Source organism: Protobothrops mucrosquamatus, unplaced genomic scaffold (genome assembly GCF_001527695.2).
Source record: "Protobothrops mucrosquamatus isolate PMUCROS unplaced genomic scaffold, P.Mucros_1.0 scaffold2625, whole genome shotgun sequence".
In the NCBI taxonomy this organism is placed as follows: Eukaryota; Metazoa; Chordata; class Lepidosauria; order Squamata; family Viperidae; genus Protobothrops; species Protobothrops mucrosquamatus.
In genome coordinates, this window is record NW_015388679.1 from 272,015 (window position 1) to 297,754 (window position 25,740).

The window sequence follows — 25,740 nt, forward strand, 5'->3', positions numbered from 1 at the left end:
TGTGCTTTCCCGAGTGTTAACGCGAGAGATGATTGCTTGTACCTATTAGGTATTAACGTTGACTTCAGACACTGGCTCAAAAAGCTGCCAGCTCCCTGTCTTTATATATTCAGGTCACAGCGAAGTTTTTGTGTTGGTGCTCAAATATTGACTGGCTGAAACTCCGTCAGTTCCTGCTCCAGGCTGTTCGGCAGGAAAGATTCATATAAATTCTAGCTGCAAAATATGTGGTCTCACCTCCCAGCAGTTATCTGAATTATTGCAGCTGCTTCTGAATTATAAGGCCTGAGAGATACTTGCAGCATTCTCTTCTGTCTAAGCTGATTGTCAGAGTTTCCTAATTGAAGAAAAATAATTAAGTTGTAAAAGCCTCGCATTTTTTAATACATTAAAGTGCTGAAGATGGGTCATTTGCTGCCTGAGTTTGCGAGCTTCAGTATTACTTTTACAACGGCAAACTTCTTCCTTTATATAAAAAAAAAAAAGCTATCTTGTTCTAAATATATGTTTATAATAGTCAATAGGTTTGAGATAAAATATTCTTATTAGTATGTTAATATCTTTGTGTTGAGCAATATACTCGGCGAATAGCTACAGTACAAACATTGGTTGGTATGAAGCTTTTTTTGCTGGTGAAAATGAAAAGGCAGAAAGGAGAAAAATCTTTTATGAATAGTTGGTAAGAATATAGAAAAGAACTGAGATAGACTTCTTTGGATTTGGTTTTAGTCAGGGTTGGGTATTGTTGTTGTTTTTTTTAAGCCCGATGATAAAGTAAATTATTTCCACATCTCTTCAAGCATCTCTTATCCCCCCTCATTCCTTTTTTGTGAAGCCATTCTGTACGAAATGCTCATCCAGGTCACTGCACCAGGGGAATTAATGAGTGGCCTTTGATGGTAACGGTCGTGACCGTGGCTGGACGCTGAGAGAGGCCAGAAGACTAAGCTTCATTAGAAATGGATGCAGAAGGTGCATCTTTCAGTTTTCTGCATCTTTTCCCTGTAAATAGGGGTGACATGACAGCAGTATTCCAATATCTCAGGGGCTGCCCCAAAGAAGAGGGAGTCAAGCTATTCTCCAAAGCCCCTGAAGGCAGGACAAGAAGCAACGGATGGAAACCAATCAAGGAGAGAAGGAACTTAGAACTAAGGAGAAACTTCCTGACAGTTAGAACAATTAACCAATGGAACTACTTGCCTCCAGAAGTGGTGAATGCTCCAACACTGGAAGTTTTTAAGAAGAGACTGGACAGTCATTTGTCTGAAATGGTATAGGGTCTCCTGCCTGAGCAGGGGGTCCCCAACTTTTTGGGCACCAGGGTCCGGTTCCGTGGGGAGAAGTTTTTCCGCGGACCAGAGGTGGTATGGTTTTGTGTGCTGCCTGCATCCCACGGATGGGGCTTTGCTTGTTTGTGCGGACCAGTTGTTGGCATGCCACAGCCCGGTACTGGTCCACGGACTGGGGGTTGGGGACTTCTGGACTAGATGACCTCCAAGGTCCCTTCCAACTTTATTATTATTGTTGTTGGTGGTGGTGTTGGTGGTGTTAGTGTTATTAGTATTATTAGTATTACAAAAATATAATTATTATTATAAATATAATAATTATTATTATAAATAGCAATAGCACTTAGACTTATATACCACTTCACAATGCTTTACAGTCCTCCCTAAGAGTCAGCATCTTGCTGGGTCCTCATTTTACGACCTCGGAAGGACAGAAGGCTGAGTCAACCTGGAAATGGTCAGGATTAAACTTCCTGGCTGTGGGAAGGCAGAGTCAGCCTGCAATGCTGTACCATTGCGTCACCACAGAAGGAAGATAGCAGAAAATAGCAGCCTTGTAGCACAAATGTGTTTCTGGCTTAGACCTTTCTCCAACTCTATATGTGGGTTACTTCATGTCCTTTGAATGTTTGTGATTGAACAATAAGTTGTGTCCTGGATAAAGCTTGCTCAGCTATGGATTCTACTCACGAGAGGGAATTCCACCCCGATTCAGATCTCTGTTTTTCTTAGCAGCCGTTTCTTGAACAGCCTCTGTCAGTTATACCATATCCCAGGACTCTTCTATATTTTTCTAAACGTTTTTCTGTCTAGGATACACTTGAATCTTGGGCTCTTTGTTGTGGTCTTCATTTAGCACCCCACCTTTTATTTGGCATCCTGTGTGTGGCTCCATCATGTATTTATATGACTATAATTAATTAATTTAGCTTGATTTAGTGCGACATTGTAATATCTGCTGCAATTATACTGAAATAATAAATGCATCACGCTAAGGGTTTGCTTAATCATGTTTTGTTAGCAACCTGTTGTATGTGTGTTGATTAATGCAAATAATACACTAAAGAATTTCACTAAGCCAGACAGACAAAACAATCTCTGCCATAGTTTTAGTCATATAAGGTGTAATTTTACCTGATGACTGCATTCATTTGTTTATTACAGTTCAGAGTATGTTTGCTTTTAAACTGGGATATTCATTCAGTCAGTCAATTAGTCAATCAATCTGGATATCATCTTAATGCTGGATATCATCTTAATGAGAAGCATTGTTCTAAATTCCCATTTTGGTGTTTTGGAAGGCATCTTTACAAAGGACATTTAATGTAAAAGAATTAATTTGAAATATGAAAAAACGAGGAATTAAACTTAACTTTTGAAATAGGAACAGTCAGGTTTTCCTTAGGTGATCTTGTTCTTCAAGAAATAAATGCATGTCATAATTTATATATATATAAATTGGTACTGTAACATTAAACTCCTAGAGTTTGATTATTTTACCCTGGTGTTCGTTTTATTTTATTTGTTTGGCATTCGATCTCTGGGAGAGGTATAAACCAGTTGTTTATTGCTATTAAGGACATATATAAATTGGTATTTGTTAATGTAGCAGGAGGCAAAATTCTCCATGGCTAGTGTAGCCCTACCTGATATTTTAAATCTCAGTGGAACATGGAGAAAAGCAACTTTTGTAGCTGATCAGTTAGTAAAATATACTTTGTGGTGAAACGTGAGTAAAATAGACGCTTCAGGACCTATAACAGTTTTGTTTTTAACGGATGCAAAAATGACTTGTTTTTAAACTTCCTCATTTCAAATATTGAATTAAAGAGTTTATCTACAGCAGAAACAAAAGTATACAAAAGACTCAAGAAAGATGGTTAAGGAGCTAGAAAGGTGAATTCTGTTGTTAGAGATAGATAGAGATGGATATGGTTGGATGGATGGATGGAGAGATATGGATAGAGATGGATAGATAGAGATAGAGATGGATATAGATAGATGGATAGATAGAGATAGATATGAATAGAGACAGACAGACACATAGACACACAGACATAGAAAGACAGACAGACAGATTCATTTGTCATCAGACTATTTTAGCAAAAGTTTCCAAAGTGCTGATGAGCTACTTTTACTTGGGACTTTTCTAATGAATAATTCTTTGGACAGCATGCATTTTTCCCCCCTTACATATATTCAGTTTAAAACAGTGATGGCGAACCTTTTAGAGACCGTCACGGGTTTGACGTTGGGTTTTGAGTGAATACGTAGCAGCCCACGGCCCACCCACACCGGTAAACCCACCCACACCGGGTAACCCACCCGCACCGACGCCACCATTGCCGTCTGACCCACCCTGATTTTTCAAGTTAGTTAGTTAAGGTTGAAACGCTCTAGAAAAAAAAGGGCGCTCTTCAACTTTAACTGACTAACTACCTTTTTTTTTTTTTGCACACGGCGGCGGAGGCCTAAAGCGAAAAGGTTTTATAAAACCCAGCTGAGGGCCTAGGACTGGGGCGACGGGGCACGTGCCCACAGAGAGGGCTCTGAGTGCCGCCTCTGGCACCCGTGCCATAGGTTCACCACCACTGGTTTAAAACATTCCTGGTTTTTTTTGTTTTTGTTTTAAATCTCTTAATTGGTCACAATAACTAGCAAGCAGGAGAGCAACTCTAAACTAAGTTCTGGCCTCAGGCTGACGTTTTCTTTAACCTGCGAGAGCCTCTTCCTACAAAACCTTCCTGTGTCCGCCGGGGGCCTTTGACTATTACGCCTCTTTCCAGAGGGCAAAAAGGCAAAGCAGGGCAGGGACTCCCTCGGAGAGCCGCCTCTGAAACGAGAGGGTGTGACGGGTGGGAGATATGGAGGACCCTGCGCGCTCTTTGCTCACCGCGGCCCCTTCAAGCGACGTGTTTAATTAGTCCGAGCCCCGTTCTCATGGGTCCAGAAGTCAAATGGCAGCGAGAAGCCCTGTTTGCTCTTTGCAGGCCTTTTTAGAAATTCCAAGACAGGAAAGTTGTTTATTTTTCCCACATATGTTTTGTTCTCATTCTCTGAGACCCTGTGGGCTGGATGCTCTCTCTCTCTCTCTCTCTCTCTCTCTCTCTCTCTCTCTCTCTCTCTCTCTCTCTCTGACTGCTTAAATTTGTGCACTGTTGCACAATGTCAAAATAAGTGTAGCTGGATCTCTTTTATTAAAAAAATAAAAATAAAATCAGAGTGCACATAGGTTTGTTTTTTTTTGCATTTTGCTTAAGGCTCACTATCTCAGTCTACCGCAGAATGAACACAGAGCCGAGTTGAAATGATAGCTTTTAATCGCACGGAAGAATTATTTATTCATTCGCTGTGCATTTAAACCACCCAGGAGGGGCTTTGACAGTGCATTTAATTCCTGATAGGAAATATCTCGTAATACATTAAAATATGAAATGGTTTCTACTGCTTGTTGAGCTCGCTTCAGGTATACACCCCCCCACCGCCCTCTTGGAATCCTCATCTCTACAAAATTGTCTCAGAAACCCAATATGTGTGATTCGTTTTAAGGGCTGATTACGACTTATGACCACAGGTGAGCCCCAAATTTATGTAGCTAAGTGAAGCAATTCTTAAGTGAGTGTTGCTCCATTTTACGATCTCTCTGAACCACTGCAGTGGTTAATTTAGTAACAGGATTGTTAAGCGAATCGGGTTTTTTCGTTGACTTTGCTTGTTTGAAGTTCGCAAAAGGACACTGCAACCGTCATAAGTACAAGTCAGTTGCCAAGCATCTGAATTTTGATCACGTGACCACAGGGGATGCTGCAACGGTCGTAAGTGTGAAAAACGGTCATAAGTCCCTTTTTTCAGAACTGTTGTAACTTTAAACGGTCACTAAATGTACATCAAGGGTTACCTGTAATTTTAATTACCTTACCGTAAACTTGTGCAATTACTTTTTGGAACAATACAACACTTTGTTTGATGTGCTGAGTGGCAGTTTTTGAAATGGTTACCTTTCAGTTCTTACATGGCTTGTGGCGAATATTAAGTATTTCTTTATATATTTACTTACTTATGCACTTCTGCATGATCCAGTCAACCATCAATGCCCATCAAAAGGCTTTGGCTGTGGATTTATCAGGCCAGCCTGGTTTAATTCATATAGCAAACCATGCAGGCTTTTGGCTGTGAATTTCCTGTCCCCTTGGCCAAGTGTGATACAAGGAATTTGTCTCCGGTGCATAAGCTCTCACTGTGCATGCAAAACAACACAGTAATCATCATCATCATCATCATAACAAAGGATAACAATCATAATAACGACACCAACAGAGAAGGTAGTGGAACCGATGAGAAGATAGAAGTAACATAGCCATACTAGGTGGGTAATATGCTTAGCTGTAAGACAGAACCGTGGAAATTGTGTGTTGTGCAGAGTGAGGGCAGGAGGAAAGAAACTGTGTCTCGTTTTTGGCATCCGGTGCCCTGTAGAGGGGAGGACTTGAAACAGTTTGTGCCCAGGATGCGAGGAATCAGTAGATATTTTCTCAGCCTTCTGTCTGACCCAAATGGATATTTGTTACATATTTTTATTTTTAAAGAAAATATTAAAAGTATATAGGATCTAAGCAATGAGCTAAGAGCAAGAAAGCTGAAGAAAGAGACCAAGGTGCTAATTCCGCCCTCACAAGACCAAGCTTTAGGAACGAGTGGATGCAAAGCAAGAGTTAGGAAGACCGCAACAGACAGCAAATGCCAGCTCTGCAAAGAAGCTGAAGAAACAGTGGACCACCTGGAGACTTCTGCAAGAAAATAGCCCAGAGTGACTACAGCAGAGGTCCCCAACCTTTTGGGCACCAGGGACCGGTTCCATGGAGAAAGGTTTTTCCATGGACCGGAGGGTGCATGATGTTGTGTGTTGCCTGCATCTTGCGGATGGGCCTTTGCTTGTTTGTGTGGCCCGGTTGCTGGCATGCCACGGCCTGGTACTGGTCCATGGACCGGGGGTTGGGGACCCCTAGACTACAGGCTACGCGGCATGAGAAAATAGCAACAATGGTACCGTGGAGGATCTGAAACAAATAGTGTTTGCCTGCAAGCAAGAATTGATGGGACCACAAATAGCCAAAATAATAGAAAACCAGGAAACCAAATTGCTCTGGGACTTTAGAATTCAATCAGAAAAGAGCCTGCCACGTAACACCCATGAACAACGCTTTATATACATCAAATACCCAACAGAAAGATAGTAAAATGCTCAAGAATTACAAGTCAGACCTACACCTTGAGTATTACTTTCCATACCTACTATTTTATTGCTAAGAATAGTTGATTTTGACTTCACAGCCCTGAACTACGTGCTCCGAGTAGAATAAATTAAGAATCACATTTTTTTTTTATACTTTAATCAGTTCTAATTCTAATGGCAGAAGTTCTGGCTCAAACTTGCTTGGATAAAAGGAAATATTACGGCTCTCTCTTTGTTCATAGCTATTCAGGATGGAATATGTAGGCTTTTTAAAGTTCCTTAAGTCAGGGGTCTCCAACCTTGGTAACTTTAAGACTTGTGGACTTCAACTCCCAGAATTCCTCAGCCACCAAGTTTCTCCTGGGCATTTCTTTTGCCAGTTGCGCCCGCCATACTTGGCTGACATTGTCGATCCATCTTGTTATAGGTCACTTTTGTGGATGCTTTTGATCGAGTGGGATCCGTTCTGTGACTGCCTTGGTCCACCTGCCCTCAGTCCTTCCTGCTAGGAGACCATTTTCATTCTTTGACTCTCTTGATGGCGTTGTATACTTTCGTTTGGTCTCTAATCCATGTGTTGAGTCTTCCTGTCTTGTCTTGTGATGCCGAGTGTGTCTCTTTCCAAGGCATTTTGCGTCACTCCTAGCTTTTGTACCGATTGTGAGTTTAGTGTGTCCATGTTTCACTGGCATGTGCTAGAGCAGGCAGAACACACTGATCCAAAACTTTTCTCTCCAGGCATCGGCGGAGGTTGTCTTTGAAATTTATGCTTAGCTTGCCAAATTCCTGCCAACCACATTTAACACACCGTTCGATTTCCTTTGTTGTATCACCTTCCACTGAGACCCGTTGGCCTAGGCCAGGGGTAGGCAACCTTGGCTCTTTTATGACTGGTGGACTTCAAGTCCCAGAATTCCTGAGCCAGCCACGCTGAGGGGAAAGGAGAGGTTTCCAAGCTGAGCCATGCTGGCTCAGGAATTCTGGGAGTTGAAGTCCACGAGTTATGAAGGGGGCCATAGTTCCCCCATGCTGGCTCAGGAATTCTGGGAGTTGAAGTCCACAAGTCATAAAAGAGCCAAGGTTGCCTACCCCTGGACTAGGTATGTGTGGGGGTCTATTACGTCGAGTTCTTCTCCAGATATAAAAAAACTTATCTTTCTTTGGTGAATTTATTAAACATAATCTGACTCATTTTCCAGGTTTATCCTTTTCATTGTGAGAGAACCTTCATATGTAAACACTTCAAGTATTCAAAAAGAACAGGATTTGTTGTTGTTGTTTTGTCTTTCAAATATCCGTGGATGTGAAAGTGACCTACATCATAAGGCTTATTGAATCAATACATTGAAACTATTGTGATCCATATGGTTTAAAATAATAGTTTTATGAATCTGACCACCTTGACTTATGTAAAACAACTGTTTGTTCCCCCTCCAAATCTTTGCAATATAAATAACCCATAAGAATTACACTGTCAAGTGCTGGGGAAATGTGGAGATTCAGGCAGTTCAAAGGCGTATAAAGATTTATGCCAAGCTTACAGTCCCTAAAGAACCTGGCCAACTAACAGCTGAGGGAAATGAGTGGGAGATAAGAAAGGCCTTCAAAGTGGGCTGAACTTAGATCTCTGGTGGGCACCAAAAGGATTCATGACTGATGACGCGTTTGACCCCTCCCCTCCCTGGGGCTCAGCCTGGTCATCTCCTACATACACTCAGATAAAGGGATAATGAATCAAGCAGTGTGGAACCAGTTATGTACTTGAAGCGCAGAGAAGATAAAGGGAACCATGGTTACTGAATGTGATGTAGGTTTGGCTATAGTCATCTTTGTAATATCTTGTGTTTGAATGTTTCTTTTTATGTAGAAGAAAGGAACCATGGCAGTAATTACTTTCCCTTTGAACTAGGTAACAGAGAATGTTATTTTCAAATTTTCAAACTATTTCATATGAGAAATTGTGATAAACCTGAATTGCTACCAACAGGTAACCACGGGGTTTTCTGCTGTTTTGCACCTTCGCTCTAAGGTTTATTGATAAAGGGGCTGCTCAAAATGCTTTGTGACCCATAATTGATGCAATATACATTTCGTGTCCCAGAAAGGGTTGCCTATTTATGTTCTAGCTTGATTGTTATTAAAAAATACCTCCTCCATCGCATCTTTAGACTAAGAATCGTGTTTATAGTTGCTTCCTGCATGCGGACCTGGTCGTCTTGCTCGGAAGAGTTTAATCAGAGTGGGTATCCTAGGAAATATCAAAAGGCACCTCAGGAAATTGGCCTCAAAAGACTAACTTCCTGGGTAGCTGGACACAAGGGGGGAGTCAAAGGCCGGCTGGCCTTGTTGAGATGGCCTTTCGCTATGAGGGATTCCTTGTGGCAAATTTCACCGTCGAAATTAATAGCTTTTTGGCAGGTAACTGCAATCGGTGCCTCTCCTTCTCTTACACAAATTGGTGATTATTGTACAGGTTGTAGGCTGAAACAGTTTCTCCACTGGAATATGGCTAATCCTCAACTTTCAACAGTTCATTTAGTGACCGTTTGAAGTGACAACGCCCCTGAAAAAAGGGACTTAGGACCATTTTTCACACTTACGACCGTTGCAGCGTCCCCGTGGTCACGGGATCAAAATTGAGCCGCTTGGCCACTGACTCGTATTTATGACGGTTGCAGAGTCGAGTCCTGGCATCATGTGATCCCCTTTTGTGACCTTCTGACGATCAAATTAATGGGGCAGCCAGATTCATTTAACAACCGTGTGTCTAGTGTAACATCTGCAGTGATTCACTAACAACAGTGGCAAGAAAAGTCATAAAATAGAGCAATACTCACTGGCTTCTCTCCGCTTCCTGCCTGTCATAATGCCAGAGATTTTATTGGTGTTCTGCATCTGGAAAACTCTCAGGGCTCTGCTTTGATTTGCTGCAGCTCCTGTCCGTTCAGTTGGCCCTCCTTCTAATTGTGCAAATTGAATTACAGGGCATAAAAGCTATTGTGGTGGGATTATACACCCCACACCGAGAAAAACTTAAGTTTTTAAAACTTCTATCTGAACATTTAACTCTCCTGTTCTTTCCAGTATTGGTGTGTAAATGGCGACCACAATGGGATAGTAACCCCACAACTGGACAGATCAGCTGATAAAGGAATTAAAGAAACACAAACACAAGGTGCCCCCAACTTTTTTCGAGCTGACCGATACTTTAGGTTTGATCGACGTTTGGAGGAGTAAAAATGGACTAACTGAAGACTTCAGCTTCTTTTCAGAGAGACATAAACTCTTTTCTAGAATTGATATGGTTTGGGTTACAAAAAATCTGCTTCGCAAAGTAATTAAAGCCATTGTTCTTCCCAAAAAACTTCTTTCTGACCATAATCCAGTGTCTTTACATCTTCAATTTGGTCCTCAGTTGGCCGTCCTTCTTTGAAGCAGCCTCAGTTGTGATGGTTTTCTTTGTGTCCATTTACTTTCTCCTTGTGCTGCCAGAATTACTTGTTGGTTTATGGAAGAGAACAAAGGAGTTGGAGTTTAACAACACATTTGTGAGGCGTGTTACATTCCCACGTATAAATAAAATATGAAATTAGCCTTGCTCTTGGGACTTAATGTTTCTTAGTGTGGCCCCTGTCATTGAAGCTCCTTCTTCAATGCATGAGAAGTTCCTGCTAAGATGACCAATTTAGATATCCCTCAGTAGGCTTCTTTTTTTAAAAGAAATACTTATTTGAGTGGTAACCCTGTCTTTCCTTTTCTTTTTTCCTTTTTTTTCCACAAAGGAGGCTAAATAGAAATAATCTTCAACTTCTCTCTGAGTTGCTGTTTCTCGGGACACCCAAACTCTACAGACTGTAAGTAGATTTATTTTCTCGTCAGTTTTGGAAGCTTTCAGTATATTCCTTTGAGCTTCTACCTTACGAATTAAATTTTGTGGAGTAAAATTTCAAAAATGTGTCCCACTCAGAACACCGTGGTTGTTCTTTTTCCTTCCTGATCACCTGTATATTTGCTTCAGTAGTTGCAGCTGAGTGATATCTATTTTGAATCTGACTTAGAGAAAATCTGGAGTTTTCTCATTTACTGCTTTTTTTAATGAAGAGGGTAGGGGAGAACACATTCTGGAAAGAGAATCTGTCAGAACGTCTCCTGTTTGTATGGAATAGTTTAAAGACAACACTGTTGATGTACTGGTTCAAAGAAAGCTAGTATTCTAATCCATAATGGGTTTCTTGAATTTGGGGATTATATATATATATATATTATACAGGTAATCCTCGACTTACACCAGTTCATTTAGCGACCGTTCAAAATTACAACAGCACTGAAAAAAGTGACTTAGGACCATGTTTCATACTTACGACCACTGCACCTTCCCCAGGGTCATGTGATCAAAATTCAGACAGCTTGGCAATTGACTCATATTTATGACTGTCGCTCTGCCCCAGGGTCATGTGACACCCCCCTTTTTTGCGACCTTCCGACAAGCAGAGTCCACGGGGAAGCCAAATTCATTCAGTAACCATGTTACTAACTTAACTGCAGTGATTCACTTAACAACTGTGGCCAGAAAGGTCGTAAGATGGGGCAAAAGTCACTTAACCAATGTCTCGTTTAGCAACAGAAAATTTGGGCTCAGTTGTGGTCGTGAGTCGAGGACCACATGTATACACTATATATACCTTAACAAAATGTTTGGGATAATGAGATGCATGAGTTCCACAGAAGGGAGAAGCCAACATGTCTACGATGTGCTTTGTCTATCGGGGTCAGATACCCGGATACAGTTAGTGATGTTGGTGTTATATCATTGCACGGATATCCGTTTAGCCTCCTCATGGTTTGCTCGGAGGCCCCCGGTCAAAAGGTGTTGTGTTTGGTTACAATCCATCAATTGCAAAGCGGGCACCAAAGGTCTCTGCCCTGTTTCTCGGGGCCCAGGGGTTCTTGGCCACCAGGCCAGGGGTAGGCAACCTTGGCTCTTTTATGACTGGTGGACTTCAACTCCCAGAATTCCTGAGCCAGCACGGCTCAGCTTGGAACCCTCTCCCTTTCCCCTCAGCGTGGCTGGCTTAGGAATTCTGGGAGTTGAAGTCCACGAGTCATAAAAAGAGCCAAGGTTGCCTACCCCTGCGCTAGGTTGAGCTGGGAAACCTTCTTGCAGTGTAAAAGTTCATGTCTGAAACTGAGACACACCTCTGAAGAACTTTTGTGGTGGTGGCTTGACGCTCAGAAGAAAGAACAACAGAGGAGACAAAACTCTCACAGAATTTATGTATAAATATATATCGACATGAGTCAAATAAATACACGTTCATGCATGGGCCCAAACCTCTTTCAATCCTCACAGAATAAAATATAAACTTTATTGGGATACCTACCAAACCTTCCCTTAGCAAGGTAGATAAATTTAATAAAACGTTGTGCTGAAATAGACATCTGTCATCAAAATGGAGTGTACCTGATATTTAAAAGTGATACGTTTTGACCGCATGGATGTATTTTCAAGGAACACTAAACAAATCTGATGAATTACTCACTTTAGTATTATATAGCTCCATATTGCAATATGGGCAACAATTACTGGTGGAGTCCATCTTTTAATTTTTCTCTATTAAACACAAGGTTTCATTGTTTGTGATATTCTTAGGATCTGTTATAATTATTTTGTTGGAAATATTGAAAATGCATGCTAGGGCATGCATCCCCATTAAGGTATCAATTCTGATATCAGAAAATAAGTTCAAAAGTGGTACTTTTATTATTAGTCTGTTCTTATTATATACTGTGCTGTTGATTGTATTTTGAGTTTCTTAAGTCACTTTGCCCAGATTTTCCCAGAAATGGCATTAAAAACTATGAAATGAATACAGTGAAATTGAAGTAGTAAAGATAAATTAAACAGTGTTTGTTTTTAAAATCTGGTATCCCACATTTAGCATTTTAAATCTGTAGGTTTCTACAAAGTATTTTTACTTTTATTTTTTTGCTTTAAGATATGGTGTTAATGTTATCATATTTCTTTCTAAATGAATTCAAGCTTTTTTTAAAAAAATACTTTGTTCTAACAGCTTTGGGACTTGTTAGCAAAAATGGACATTTGAGTAGATCTATGATCCATGGATGTAAAAGCAAAAACAAATTTTGTTCAATGTACACATTTATACATTCTCTTATCTACAGAGTAAACCACATTTCTGCTTGTGCAGAATTCTAGAAAAGGATTGATGTAATTATAGAGCTTATGAAACTAATGATTTTTATGAAAGAGGGAAAGTTTCATTTATATATGTATTTGTAAAATAAGTGGCACTTTAAGAGAATGTTTTAGTAGTATCATATAATTTTAAATAGCCAAAAACTATAGTCGCTTTGGTGTTATAGTTTCATGAATATATCAGCATCTCCAATGTGAAATTAATATGTGTAGGAAATTATAAGATAAATAAAGCCTAAGGCTTATTGTAAGCCAATCTATCATGGTAAACGTCTTGAAGCCTTGTATTAGCACAAATTAATAAATATAATAATTTACCTGTAATCCTAGAGACATGTTTTTTCCTCAGATGATTTGAGAATGTTTGTATTTTAGATCACATTCAGTTGTTTACAATGGCAGCAATTGTATTCAGTTAATCAACATTTCTCTGCTACTTTGTATACAATAAGCCTTTGGAAGTTATTAAAGCTTGTCAGTGTGTTTCTCAGGAATAAATTATCTGACATTTACAATTAAGGAATAACTTGCTAGAGTTGTTGTTTAGTGGAAACAACAGTATTGAGAGAATGCACTATATAATAGAGGAATATTAGACATGGTTAGATGCTGCCAGCAGCTCTTGTATATATGTTCCTTCGCTGTCTTCCTCATTTTTTCTTTGGCTGACTTAAGATCAAAATCTTAAGATCAGGTCAAAATATTTCTCTTAAGACAATTGGAACTTGTTTTGGGCCAGGGGACCAATTTAAATAGCATTATTATTTATCCGTCCCATTAACAGAAGCCTGTAAAATAGAATCAGCTCTACTTATATAATGCTGTAAAGCAGAAACATAAAACCACAGGCAGCTGGTGGCTAACAAAAAGTTGTAAGTTCAATATTTTAATATTCTAGCCTCTCCAAATATTCTCGCTGGAGGCTGCCGCTGCATTTCGTATTTTATTTAAAAACTTCATGGTTAAAAAAGATCTCCTCTAGAAATACTTTTTGTGAGAGGCTAAAATTGACACTGCAGCTTAATGGCCAACTCCGCTACAAAGAGAGTTGGAAATGTTTAAATGGCTTTGGTGCTTTATTCGTGCCTGTTTGAAGAGCATTGAGGCAGCGCATAATGGTTTCTGGGTTCTTGCCTCTTGTTCAACAAGTATTTTGCTGGAATAGCCGGTGTTATCTCTGGCGACCCACGACAAACGCATCGGCAAAGAACCTTTAATTCAGGAAACTATTATAGATTCCTGGGTGCTTATCTGAGGCAAATAGGTTCTGATTGCTTAATTTGACTGGTTAGATTACAGTTCATCAATTGCCTTTTGCTGCAGGAAAGAGATTTGGCGAGCAAAATGAACATTTTTTTCAAAAAAATAAATAAAAATCTCTAGGTCCTGTATTCCTAAATGCAAGAACTACAAAATAGATAGTTAAAATAGCTTATTTAAGAGTTAACTGGTTTCCTTTCACTTGACTTTACAGTTTTTAATCACTCTAAAAAATATTAGCAGGAGAAGATTTGCAGCTTATTTGGGTATCAATGGGTCCCTTCTGAAGCCTGTCTAAGGCTCTGCCTGTTGAATACTGGCTCCAGCAATTTGTTGTGTGAATTGCTGCAAAACAGCAAAACTTGCTACAAGGCCGCAAATAAAATCCAGTCTGGTCCTTTATGGGCCCTCACCCCAAGATCTATCTATGCTAGGTTTAGACCAGGGGTCTGCAACCTTGACAACTTTAAGACTTGGCTGAGGAATTCTGGGAGCTGAAATCCACAAGTCTTAAAGTTGTTAAGGTTGCAGGCCCCTGGTTTAGACCAACCTGAAGGGAGGATAAGTTGATAATTTTTGTCCTTGGCCTGTGATGGTGAAGTTTAAGACCGCATACCTTTCTACAGCAGGTTCATGGATCCATCTTTCAATGTGCCTAAATTCTTCAGTTGTAAACTTGTGCTCTGACTCTTCTACACTTAAACACTTGGGCGGAAAGACTCAGTAATAACCCCAAAACCAGAATACGCCTGAATATGCATCTATTCAGACATTGGAATTGGGTTGGTGGCCCACATGTACTTGATATGCTTTATCTGTCATCCTTAGAAGGTGGAGTTAATTATCACAACCAACAGGCAATTACGTATTTCCTATTGAACGGGGGTCTTCAAACTTGGCCCTTTGATGACTTGTGGACTTCAACTCCCAGAATTAATCAGCCAGGCACGAGTACCCGGCTGAGGAATTCTGGGAATTGAAGTCCACAAGTCATAAAAGGGCCCAGTTTGAAGACCCCCTGCTATTGAATGACGGAGACTGTGAAACTTCTACACAAGTAGCTCATTTTGTGTCATGACTGAGAAACCATGAAACACAACTCGGATGCCCTTAGTGCTTCATGCGAATAGAGTTTTTACTCTGGGTATTTTGTATCTAGTACCGCTTTCTTTTCTTTTCCCTTTTTGGATCTACAACGTGTAAATTCCTTATCTATTTACTTGTAATCAGCGTTCTCCACGTGAGCGCCCTGTGGCCCCAGTAGCTCCTCAGCACAAAAGCCCATGGAAAACTCTTGCAAAATTCCTCCTGAGTTAATTTCTGCCAGCTGTGATTAAAGTGCCTGGTACTTGAAGTGTCAGACACCGTAGCTGCCTGCTTTATTTTACTCCTGGCCTCTCTGGCCCTCACCACAATAAATCCCACAACGGTTACGCAGCAATTGCAGGTTACAGTTGCCACGGTTACCGTTGTCCAGTCCTATCAACATTATTACTCATTGAGTGAGTTACCATGATAGCTACGGCTGATTCCTCTTCCTGGGAACGCAAAGGATATTCGGAGTAGTAGAAGAGATGGAAGTTCTTTGGGGACTGTTCACATTTTTTTAAATGAACAATTCGGCTTCTTGCATATTAATACTTGCATGTTTAGATCCCCCATCCTAGGTTATCTTACTTTTATCTTAACGTGAAGTGGACATGGAGGGAAAAATGAAAAGATCTGCATGCAGATAGGCAATGTGTTAGCCCTACAAAATGCATGTTCTGCAAAACAACATCATCAAAGCAGCTCTATTGGCTTTTGTTTGGGGTGTGTTTTTTTGTGTACCTTCATGCAACTCCCAATAATAATTCCAACAAACTAATTACTTTTAAGCTGCTTTAAGGCCAAACGTGGTTAAATTTTAAGAGGTGTAAAAAGAAGAAATGCCGATTGGTTCAGTTTAATAATTATTTTCACCTTTCAACGTTGTACTCCTTTCCGATGCACTGATTTGGCAGTGGTTTGTAATTTTACCAAACCGCTTTAAGAAAAGAAAAGCGTGCACGTTTATTAGCAAAATTTAAATTAGATGTGTTTTCCTGGGTAGTCCATGACCTTTATAGACAAAGATGCTTTTCCACCTGCTGTGTGAAAAAGATGCTCAAAGCAGCTGGTGTATCTATTTTGCTTCTTTTTGATTTTAAAAGACTATGTTAAAAACTAGTTGTTTTGTAATGCAATTGCAATAGAAGTCTGTTCTCCATTTCAGCAAAGAAAATTAGCAGGAATGGCACTGTATTGTGATTTAGCTAACAGCAAGATTTTAGGTCTTGTTAGTCAAATGGCAATGGAGAATTTTAACATTTTTTGTAACCAGACTGTGCAGCCTGTTAATATCAGGAGCCAGGATGCTGAATCAGATGAATGTATGACTTAGCCATTATCTTCATTGGTGAACATTTTTCATAGTATTATGGAATGAATTTCTAAATTCTGTCTAAAGTTTGTTGTCTAGATTTTTTTTTGGTCCCAGGAATGTTCTTCATTTATTTACCCTCTTGAAATATTATTTCTCTCTACATCCCATTTTCACATGGTTTGATGTCTTAAAATTAACAGTGTAGCTTTGCTTGTTTGTGGGCTAAGATATTCTTTAAAGCGTTTAATCTATAATATGGTATTACTTTACGCCAACATCTGCCTGCATTTTTGTAAAGCCAGCATAAGGTTACACTTAGTAACATTGAGATGATACAAAAGGTAGAAACCCCATCATAACCACTTATTTTTTTGGCTTGTGATAACTTTGGTTTCTTATTATAAAACACATGGTATGTATTAGAAGTGGATTTCAGCATAATAATATGCAATTGTGTCAACTCTACAGATGTCTTTAATGTGTTATCTTGGCCATATTGTGGTTTTTTTTTAATTTAAAAAAATAGTTTTTAAACTTTAGAAATATACTTCTACACTCATTAATCCTGTTTAATACTAATAAACGTATATGTTTAGAAGGCATCTTACACTAAATTTTCTTACACAATTTGCTAGGTTCTCAAATCAACTTGTCATCTGAGGTCTTTTTAAATTTTCATCTGAAATTGATACTCCTTGCTTAAATAAAATGCTGTACGTTTATGGGCAAAGTAATACTTTAAAATAGTAAATTTTAATTACTATTTAATTTTACTTTTATTTACTAACATAGTAAATAACGTTTTATAAATAGCCTTTTCAAGAGGTGAGTTTGTGAACTATAATTTATGACAGAATGACTGACAGAATAATAGAATTGGAAGGGACCTTGGAGGTCATCTAGTCCAACCCCCTGCTCAGGCAGGAAACCCTACACCATTTCAGACCAATGGCTGTCCAGTCTCTTCTTTAAAAGTGTTGGAGCATTCACCGCTTCTGGAGGCAGGTTGTTCCACTGGTCAATTGTTCTGACTTTCAGGAAGTTTCTCCTTAGTTCTAGGTTGCTTCTCTCCTTGGTGAGTTTCCATCCATTGCTTCTTGTCCTGCCTTCAGGCGCTTTGGAGAAGAGCTTGACTCCCTCTTCTTTATGGCAACCCCTTAATTGCCTATGCCAGGCAAATGGTGGACTGCACAGGAATTGTGACCTTTGGCTACCCTTGCTGGATGAAGCAATATCTACAGGGTGACAGATTTCAAAATACCAGCGTAGATATTGTGTTTGTTTATGAAGTCTGGGCATCTCTCTGAATCTCTCCGAAAGGAACATTCAGATATTTTGTAGCACGACAGCCAAGTTTTCATCAAATATTTTGTACTTCAGGATGTTATTTATTTATTCCGATACATTAATGATAAGATAAGATAACCTTTATTGTCACTTTTTACTATGAGCACACTGGCCCACATTAAAAATGAAATTTTCTTGCCTGCTCTAAAAATAAAAGTATATATATCTACCTTTATGTACACATAACACACATATACACTATATACAGTATATATGATTCCAGTGGTGATCGTTCTGATTACTTTAGTATGAATGTTAACTATAAACACAATACTTAGCCATTTTGAAATGCAACATTAGAATTATATAGCATAGATGGATAATAGTTAAATCTTGAACTACTTATAGGAGCCCTGGTGGCTCAGCATGAGAATGCAGCATTGCAGGCAAACTCTGCCCACTGCCAGGAAGTTCGATCTTGACCGGCTCAAGGTTGACTCAGCCTTCCATCCTTCCTTCCGAGATCGATAAAATGTAGACCCAGATTGTTGGGGGCAAGAGGCTGACTCTGTAAACCGCTTAGAGAGGGGTGTAAAGCACTGTGAAGCAGTATATAAGTCTAAGCGCTATTGCTGGTTCTTCCTTCCTTCCTTCCTTCCTTCCTTCCTTCCTTCCTTCCTTCCTTCCTTCCTTCCTNTCCTATCCTATCCTATCCTATCCTATCCTATCTGAGCCATGGGGATGGAGTGATTAGAATGCAGCATTGCAGGCTGACTCTGCCCGCTGCCAGGAAGTTCGATCCTGACTGGCTCAAGGTTGACTCAGCCTTCCGTTCTTCCGAGGTCAGTAAAATGAGGACCCAGATTGTTGGGGGCAACAGGCTGACTCTGTAAACTGCTTAGAGAGGGGTGTGAAGCTGTATATAAGTATCTAAGTCAGTGGTGGCGAACCTATGGCACGGGTGCCAGAGGCGGCACTCAGAGCCCTCTCTGTGGGCACGCGCGCCCTCGCCCCAGTCCTAGGCCTTCAGCTGGGTTTTATAAAACCTTTTCGCTTTAGGCCTCCGCCGCTTCCGTGTGCAAAAAAAAAAAGATTCAATCAGTCAATTTCAACTTCTCGCGGGAAAAAAAAGATCTTGCAAAGTTGGAATTGATTAGTTGAACTTTTTAGTCCCACCCAGTCTGCCGTTACCACCGCAGCCACGCCCACCCAATTGGCCACGCCCACCCAATGGGCCACACCCACCCGGCACTCGACGATGCATAAGTGGATTTTGGGTTGCAGTTTGGGCACTCGGTCTCTAAAAGGTTCGCCATCACTGATCTAAATGCTATTGCTAGTTCTATGTAGAAGGCAGATGCAGTTAATGTTTTTTTTGTGCTTATGGTCTCTGAAACTGAACAGTGGGGGAAACTCTGTTATTCGTTTGAAAAATAGTATTGTTTTTTAGTCCAGTAAGGATCAAATCCTTGAATTATGAGACGGGGCTAAATCTACATCATTCTTCTCTTTGATTGATCTTTAATGCGATTGTGTTTAATTTGCTTGAAACAATTATTTAAATATCACCAATTACGCTAGGATATCTCCAGAGGGAAGAAAGCTTTGGGATAAAAGACATATGGGATCTAGGGAGAAGAAAATTCCAAAAGACAAATTTATCTGTCTACCATCCTGTGAAAAATCAGGGTATATCTTGAAGGGCAAAAAGGGACGATAAATAACAGCCTTTAATATAACAGAAATAAAGTAACTCCTAAGTTTGTACTCGGTATTTACGCATACCAACGTCATTGTGGGTTGTTCTGTTCAGTTTTGTTTTGTTTAAAAGAGAAGGAAATGAAATTGGAATAAGGCAGACGGGGCATCCCGGAGCAAGCTGCGATGGATGGCCGTGAGAGATTAAAGCTTGCAGTGGCTGAATAGCTAAGAAAAGTTTCAAAAGGAAAGTTGATTGCTTCCCCTCCAACTGTTCACACTGATTGAAAAAACCTCTAATTTAGAGTCGTGTTTGTTCTGTGTCTTAAACTATCAGAATTCTCCTTTAGAACCGGAGGGAAACCCTGAAAGAATCCAGGGATAAGAAGTCATTTGCTGGCTAACTATTGTTCTTAATCCTCACAAAATGCTGAAGAAATTAAATTTATTCTTTATTGCTCCAAGTGTTACCTAGGTCACTGGGCGATGATGGGAAAATTGAACTGGATGTTGAGTGCAGCAATCTTTGTTTTGTGTCGAGATGCTTAACCTTAGACACCACAAGGCCTCTCTAGAGTGTTGTGGGAATGAGGCTCAGCATATTAACACTAGGACTCTTATTATCCTGGATTTATAATGGGATGTGCTGTCACTAGACGAAAATGTCGTGTTTACATTTCACGATTAAATGATCATTTAATTAACACCTAAGGGGTTTTTTTTGGGGGGGGAGGTAGGTGGGGGGGCCCCAAGGACTTTTAAATTCTTTTCAACCTTTATTGCTTCTGTGGAAGGATTTACGCCTTTACGGTACAAATTATTTCTCTTAGAAGGATGGGTTATAATTTTTGTTAAGGATTGTGCTTAAAGCAGACTAAATGCCAGGGGGAAAACACAAGATCACATTTCATCATCCCAAACAGAATAAAAAGAAAATGGGTCCAAATGCATTTTGTACTTTACAGATTCGTTTGAAACTGTCCAAAGGTCAAGCCGCCTTTGTGCAATAAGGCGGACATCATGGGAAAAGCACAAATTGCTATAATTCATGTTTACGGTAGAAAAGTTTCTGTGGTCCTTCTGGAGAACCAACCCCAGCTCTTGCTCCAAGGAAATAGGTACAGAGATTTGAAGTTAGGCTCTTTGAGGTTTTTTTTTTTATTATTAAAAGAAAAAGAAGGAAAATGCCTTTAATATTACTTGTTTTGTGCAGAATTAAATGGCATTTCCTGGCAAAGGATAAGACCCAATTTCTCTGTCTCTAATTATTGTTACTGGGTAAATATGGGAGGTTAAATTGCTGGTCACTCAGCTCCGGTCCTTTTATCTGCTCCTCTGACATTTTATTGAAATAAAATGAAATCTGAAAGTAGATATTTCCTTTGTCCCCATGAGGGGAAAAGTCCTCCCCCCCTTTTTTTCTTTTTGAAAAAAAAATAGTGCTTGGATTCAGCTCAGTCCTTTAGGAGATACAAAATTGGTCCTAAGAGCATCGAAATTGCGCCCTCCTTATATCAGAATTGAGCTGGTTTTAGATCTATTCTCTGCTTCAGAAAACTTTCAGCTTTTGGTTTATTGCAGAAAAATAATTGAGCTACTGTGGATAGTGAAGTACAGGCAGCCCTGGGGGATGCTGCAACGGTCGTAAGTGTGAAAAACGGTCATAAGTCCCTTTGTAACTTCAAATGGTCAGTAAACAAACTATCGTAAATTGAGAAAGACCTGTATTTAATTTCCTTTGTTTATTCTTTTAATGCTTACATTAAAAGAATTGATTCAGGCATTCAGATTTGCATTAAACGTCTGCCACTTTAGAGGAAACTTCATTCTATTTATTTAATTATTTATTTCATTTAAAAAAAAGTTTTATATGCTCTCTCATCTTAAAACACAGCTCTGGGCAGCTCACAACAACAAACCCCAGAACTGTAAAATCCATAAATAGAGTAGAGTAGAGTAGAGTAGAGTAGAGTAGAGTAGAGTAGAGTAGAGTAGAGTAGAGTAGAGTAGAGTAGAGTAGAGTAGAGTAGAATAGAATAGAATAGGAATAGAGTAGAGTGGAATGGAATGGAATGGAGTAGAGTAGAATAAAATAGAATAGAATTAGAGTAGAACATAGTAGAATAGGAATGGGAATGGGAATGGGAATGGGAATGGGAATGGGAATAGAATAGAATAGAATAGAATAGAATAGAATAGAACAGAACAACAGAACAGAACAACAGAACAGAACAGAACAGAATAGAATAGAACAGAGTAGAACAGAGTAGAACAGAATAGGAATAGAGTAGAATGTAATAGAATGGAATGGAGTAGAGTAGGGTAGAGTAGAGTAGAGTAGAGTAGAGTAGAATAACAGAAGGGACCTTGAAGGTCTTTTAGTTGAACAACTTGCTCAGGCAGGAAACCCTATACTAGATATACAGTGCATTTCTAAAATCCTGTTTTCACTTTGTCATTATGGGGTACCGAGTGTAGATTAATGAGAAAAAAACATGGATGGATGAATGAACAAGCAAGCCAGCAAGCCAGAGTGAAGAATCATAAGACTCCCATGGCTGGAAGGGACCTTGGAGGACTTCTAGTCCAACCCCCTGCTCAGGCAGGAAACCCCTATACCATTTCAGACAAGTGGCTGTCCAGTCTCTTCTTAAAAGCCTCCAGTGATGGAGCACCCACAACTTCTTGTGGCAAGTTGTTCCACTGGTTAATTGTTCCAACTGTCAGGAAGTTTCTCCTTAGTTCCAGGTTGCTCCTCTCTTTGATTAGTTTCCATCCATTTCTTTCTCCAAGCAGCTTCCAGTTCCTCTTTTGTTACGTCCACTTTCCATTTATTCTGTTTGGAGAGAAAAACCCCTCCAGTACAACATTATTTGACTGGATCTTATTTTCTCTTCCTACAGTTTTTTCAGTTCAGTTTGTTTCCCCTTCTTTGTTTTTTTTTTCTTTCCTCAAGATCCATTCTTGATTCTCTCTTCAAATTATCCTTATATCCTTCATTAATTCTATCCATTTTTCTGGACCTTAAAAAAGCAAGACAAAAAAACAAGACAGGAAAAAGATCGACTCGTCTGAGCTGCTGCAGAAGGCGCCTGCGTCTCCCTTGGACAGCAGAGGTGACCCACATAGCACCAGACGTGTCACTGGAAGGCAAAATCACAAAACTGGGTCTGACTTACTTTGGCCGTGTCACGTGGGGAAATTCACCGGAAGAAAGCAATTCTGTTGGGAAGAATTGGCGGTAAAAGGAAACCAGACCTGCAAAAAAAACACGGTGTGGGTGGACACCCTCAAAACTGACACCCGCCAGAGCATGGAACAACTCAAAGAAGTGCAAGATGGGGAGATGGAGAGAGACCCAGAGAATCGCCCAGAGTTGGACATGACCGAACGCATAACATCAACTGCCACACCTGTCTTTCATCTTAAACCATCAAATCATTAGATCAGTTCCTTTATCACGTCTTCTGCAGATTCCAGCAGGGCTGTGGAGTCGGAGTCGGAGTCGAGGAGTCGGAGTCGGAGGAAATTTTGGGTACCTGGAGTCGGAGTCGGAGTCGGCAAACAATGCACCGACTCCGACTCCTACTAAATTTAGATTGGAATTAAAAAAAAAAGCAAGTTTAAATGTCCCAATTCACAAAAAGTTATAATGAATGACTTCTCTACTGTAAGAATAAAGACCAATGCATGCAGTGCCTCACGTAACCGCAAAACGAACACGTTAAGTGACCGTGAAGAAGCATGCTTTTCATGTGCATGGAATGTATAAAATACATTTGCATATTAATACAGAGGAGTCGGAGTCGGGGAGTCGGAGTCGGAGTCGGAAGTACAAAAAACTGAGGAGTCGGAGTCGGAGTCGGAACATTTATCTACCGACTCCACAGCCCTGGATTCCAGTAGACTTCTGCTTAAGCCATGTATTTCAAACAAATATTTTTCTAAGCAGGTGCTCATTGTATTCTCATTCAATCCTTTCGTTCTTAAAATATCCCACATATGTGGGGTTTTTTTCCAGTACATTACCACTATTTACAAGGTCTTCTCATGCAGCTATTGCTAATCTGTTGTTGTCTACAATGCTTTTCATGAGATAGAGAAAGATAAGAGAGACCTCACTGTACTTTTACTACGTGTTGAATTTCCTGCCTATATAGTAGGGGCAGTTCCAGTCAGTTTGGGCACATGTTCACCACCATGACACTCACAAAATGTGGTTGATCACAGTCCGTTGGCCTGGTTCTAATTAAACTCTGCAGCTTTTGTTTTGAATGATAAAATCTCCGTCTGCATTTAAGAACGCTTTGTTGTATCAAAATGCCTACAGGGATTTTGAAGGTCCCTGTTTTCTTGCATCTGTTCTACAAAAACAAAACCTGATTGATATTGTGGCTGTGTATTTTGTTCCACTAATGGCTAATGTCCCTTCATTCCAGGCATTGCACCTGGGAACCTCAGCTCTTACTCCTGCATAATTCTATTCAGAAAAGCAGGTTTTTAGTAAGTGCCTTATTATTATCACAATTCTTAACACCTATAAGTACACTGAAATTACACCCCAAAGTAACGGAGGGTCTCTGAAAAATACCTATTAGTTTTAATATACTTTATGCTAGCAAGGTAGTGTAAAAAAACAACTCCAGGGGCATTGTCAAAGATATTTCTGAAATAGAGTTGCTTCGATTGTTCAATTACTGAAGTGAGATTTGAATAAATGAATGTTATCCGGGAGGCAAAATTGCTTTCCATTGTTAGGGCCTTGCGTGTGCGTTATAATGCGGTGTGCTCGGAGGGAAATTGACTTCGCGTTCTTTCTGCACCCAATACTAAATTTGTAGACAATGGTTTTTGGCAAATAAATGAATAAATAAGTAAACTAGGCGCTTCCTGTGCTACAGCTCACTCTTCTGTTACGTCTTTGCGGTTTAACGTCTTTGGAATTTCTGCTCTCTCAATCCATTTTTCAGTATTGCTTGAAGGATAGCAGTTCAGCCCATTTTGTACTTCTGTAATTGGTTCAGATAAAAACAGGTCTCTGTATGTGAAGGTTGATCTCTGATCATTTCAAGTGGCCGAATAACCTAGAGAATAATTCACTGCTGTGTAATCAGATATTTATGAATTTTACCACCAGTTATAATGGTTCTCCCTTGTCTTTAGGTTCATAGCTATGTCTCACCATTTGATTATTATCTTCATTTTGTTTGGTATAATATCAAGGCTAATATAGGTACACTCCTCCCTCCTGTTTAATTCAGTCTTATAAAATACAAGCAAGAGCTCATATTTGGGATGATATGATGCCAATAAGGATGGTAGAACGTCACTATTTCTACATCCTTATTGCATGTACCAGTAGCCATCCGGTGGGCCCAATTTAGGGTAACCTGTTCCCTGATGATTCCCAGAACATTGTTGTGTCACAAGGACTACTCATGCTATCTGGCAGATGGAGTTGCTCAGATCTTCTCTGACCCAACAGGTCAAAGTGAGATCCATGGGTTATGTGGTTTTTTGACCTTATCTGGACTGAGGTTGAACCTCTGACTAAGATAAGGCAAGGCAAGGCAAGGCCAAGACAAGACAAGACAAGATAACCTTTATTGTCTTTTTTTTTTTTTACTGTGGGCACAACGGCACACATCAAAAATGAAATTTAGTTGCCCATTCTCAGAGTGAAACACATACATGACACACATCTAAACATGCTATATACAACTTATGTATAGACCCACACCCCTATATATACATAACAAATAAATATTAAGCACTGTCCATCTATTAAGCAAGAGTCTGCAAGCTATGAATTAATAAATAATAATAATAATAATAATAATAATAATAATAATAATAATAATAATAATAATAATAATAATAATAATAATTATTATTATTATTTGGAAGGGACCTTGGAGGTCATCTAATCCAACCCCTTGCTCAGGCAGGAAACCCTATACCATTTCGGACAAATGGCTGTCCAGTCTCTTCTTAAAAACTTCCAGTGTTGGAGCATTCACCGCTTCTGGAGGCAGGTGGTTCCACTGGTTAATTGTTCTCACCGTCAGGAAGTTTCTCCTTAGTTCCAGGTTGCTTCTCTCTTTGGTTGATTCAATTTATTAGATCCATGTATCTCCTGGATTCTTAAGGTGGGCCATAGTTTCCTTGGGTCTTGAAGGAGACCGTGGTATCCCCTCCCTCAAGAAGCCATCACTAGATCCACCCCCTGATGGATATAACTATCCAACCTTGCCACATCTCCAACCTTTCCTTTTTTGATGAAGGTGGCTGCGATAGTGGTCGGGGTGAGGAGAAGAGAAGAAAGAGTGACAGATTGGACCACCACCGTATA

General features: G+C 39.8%; 1 protein-coding gene across 1 annotated transcript in view; it reads left to right on the top strand.

Annotated features, from left to right (window-relative positions):
- The window catches only part of SLIT2 (slit guidance ligand 2), a 193,580-nt gene that overhangs the window by 29,688 nt on the left and 138,152 nt on the right, over window positions 1–25,740 (top strand). Inside the window, exon 2 of the mRNA XM_029285971.1 lies at window positions 10,305–10,376. Within this exon, the coding sequence (XP_029141804.1) occupies window positions 10,305–10,376 (72 nt within the window). The remainder of the gene's footprint in view (window positions 1–10,304; window positions 10,377–25,740) is intronic.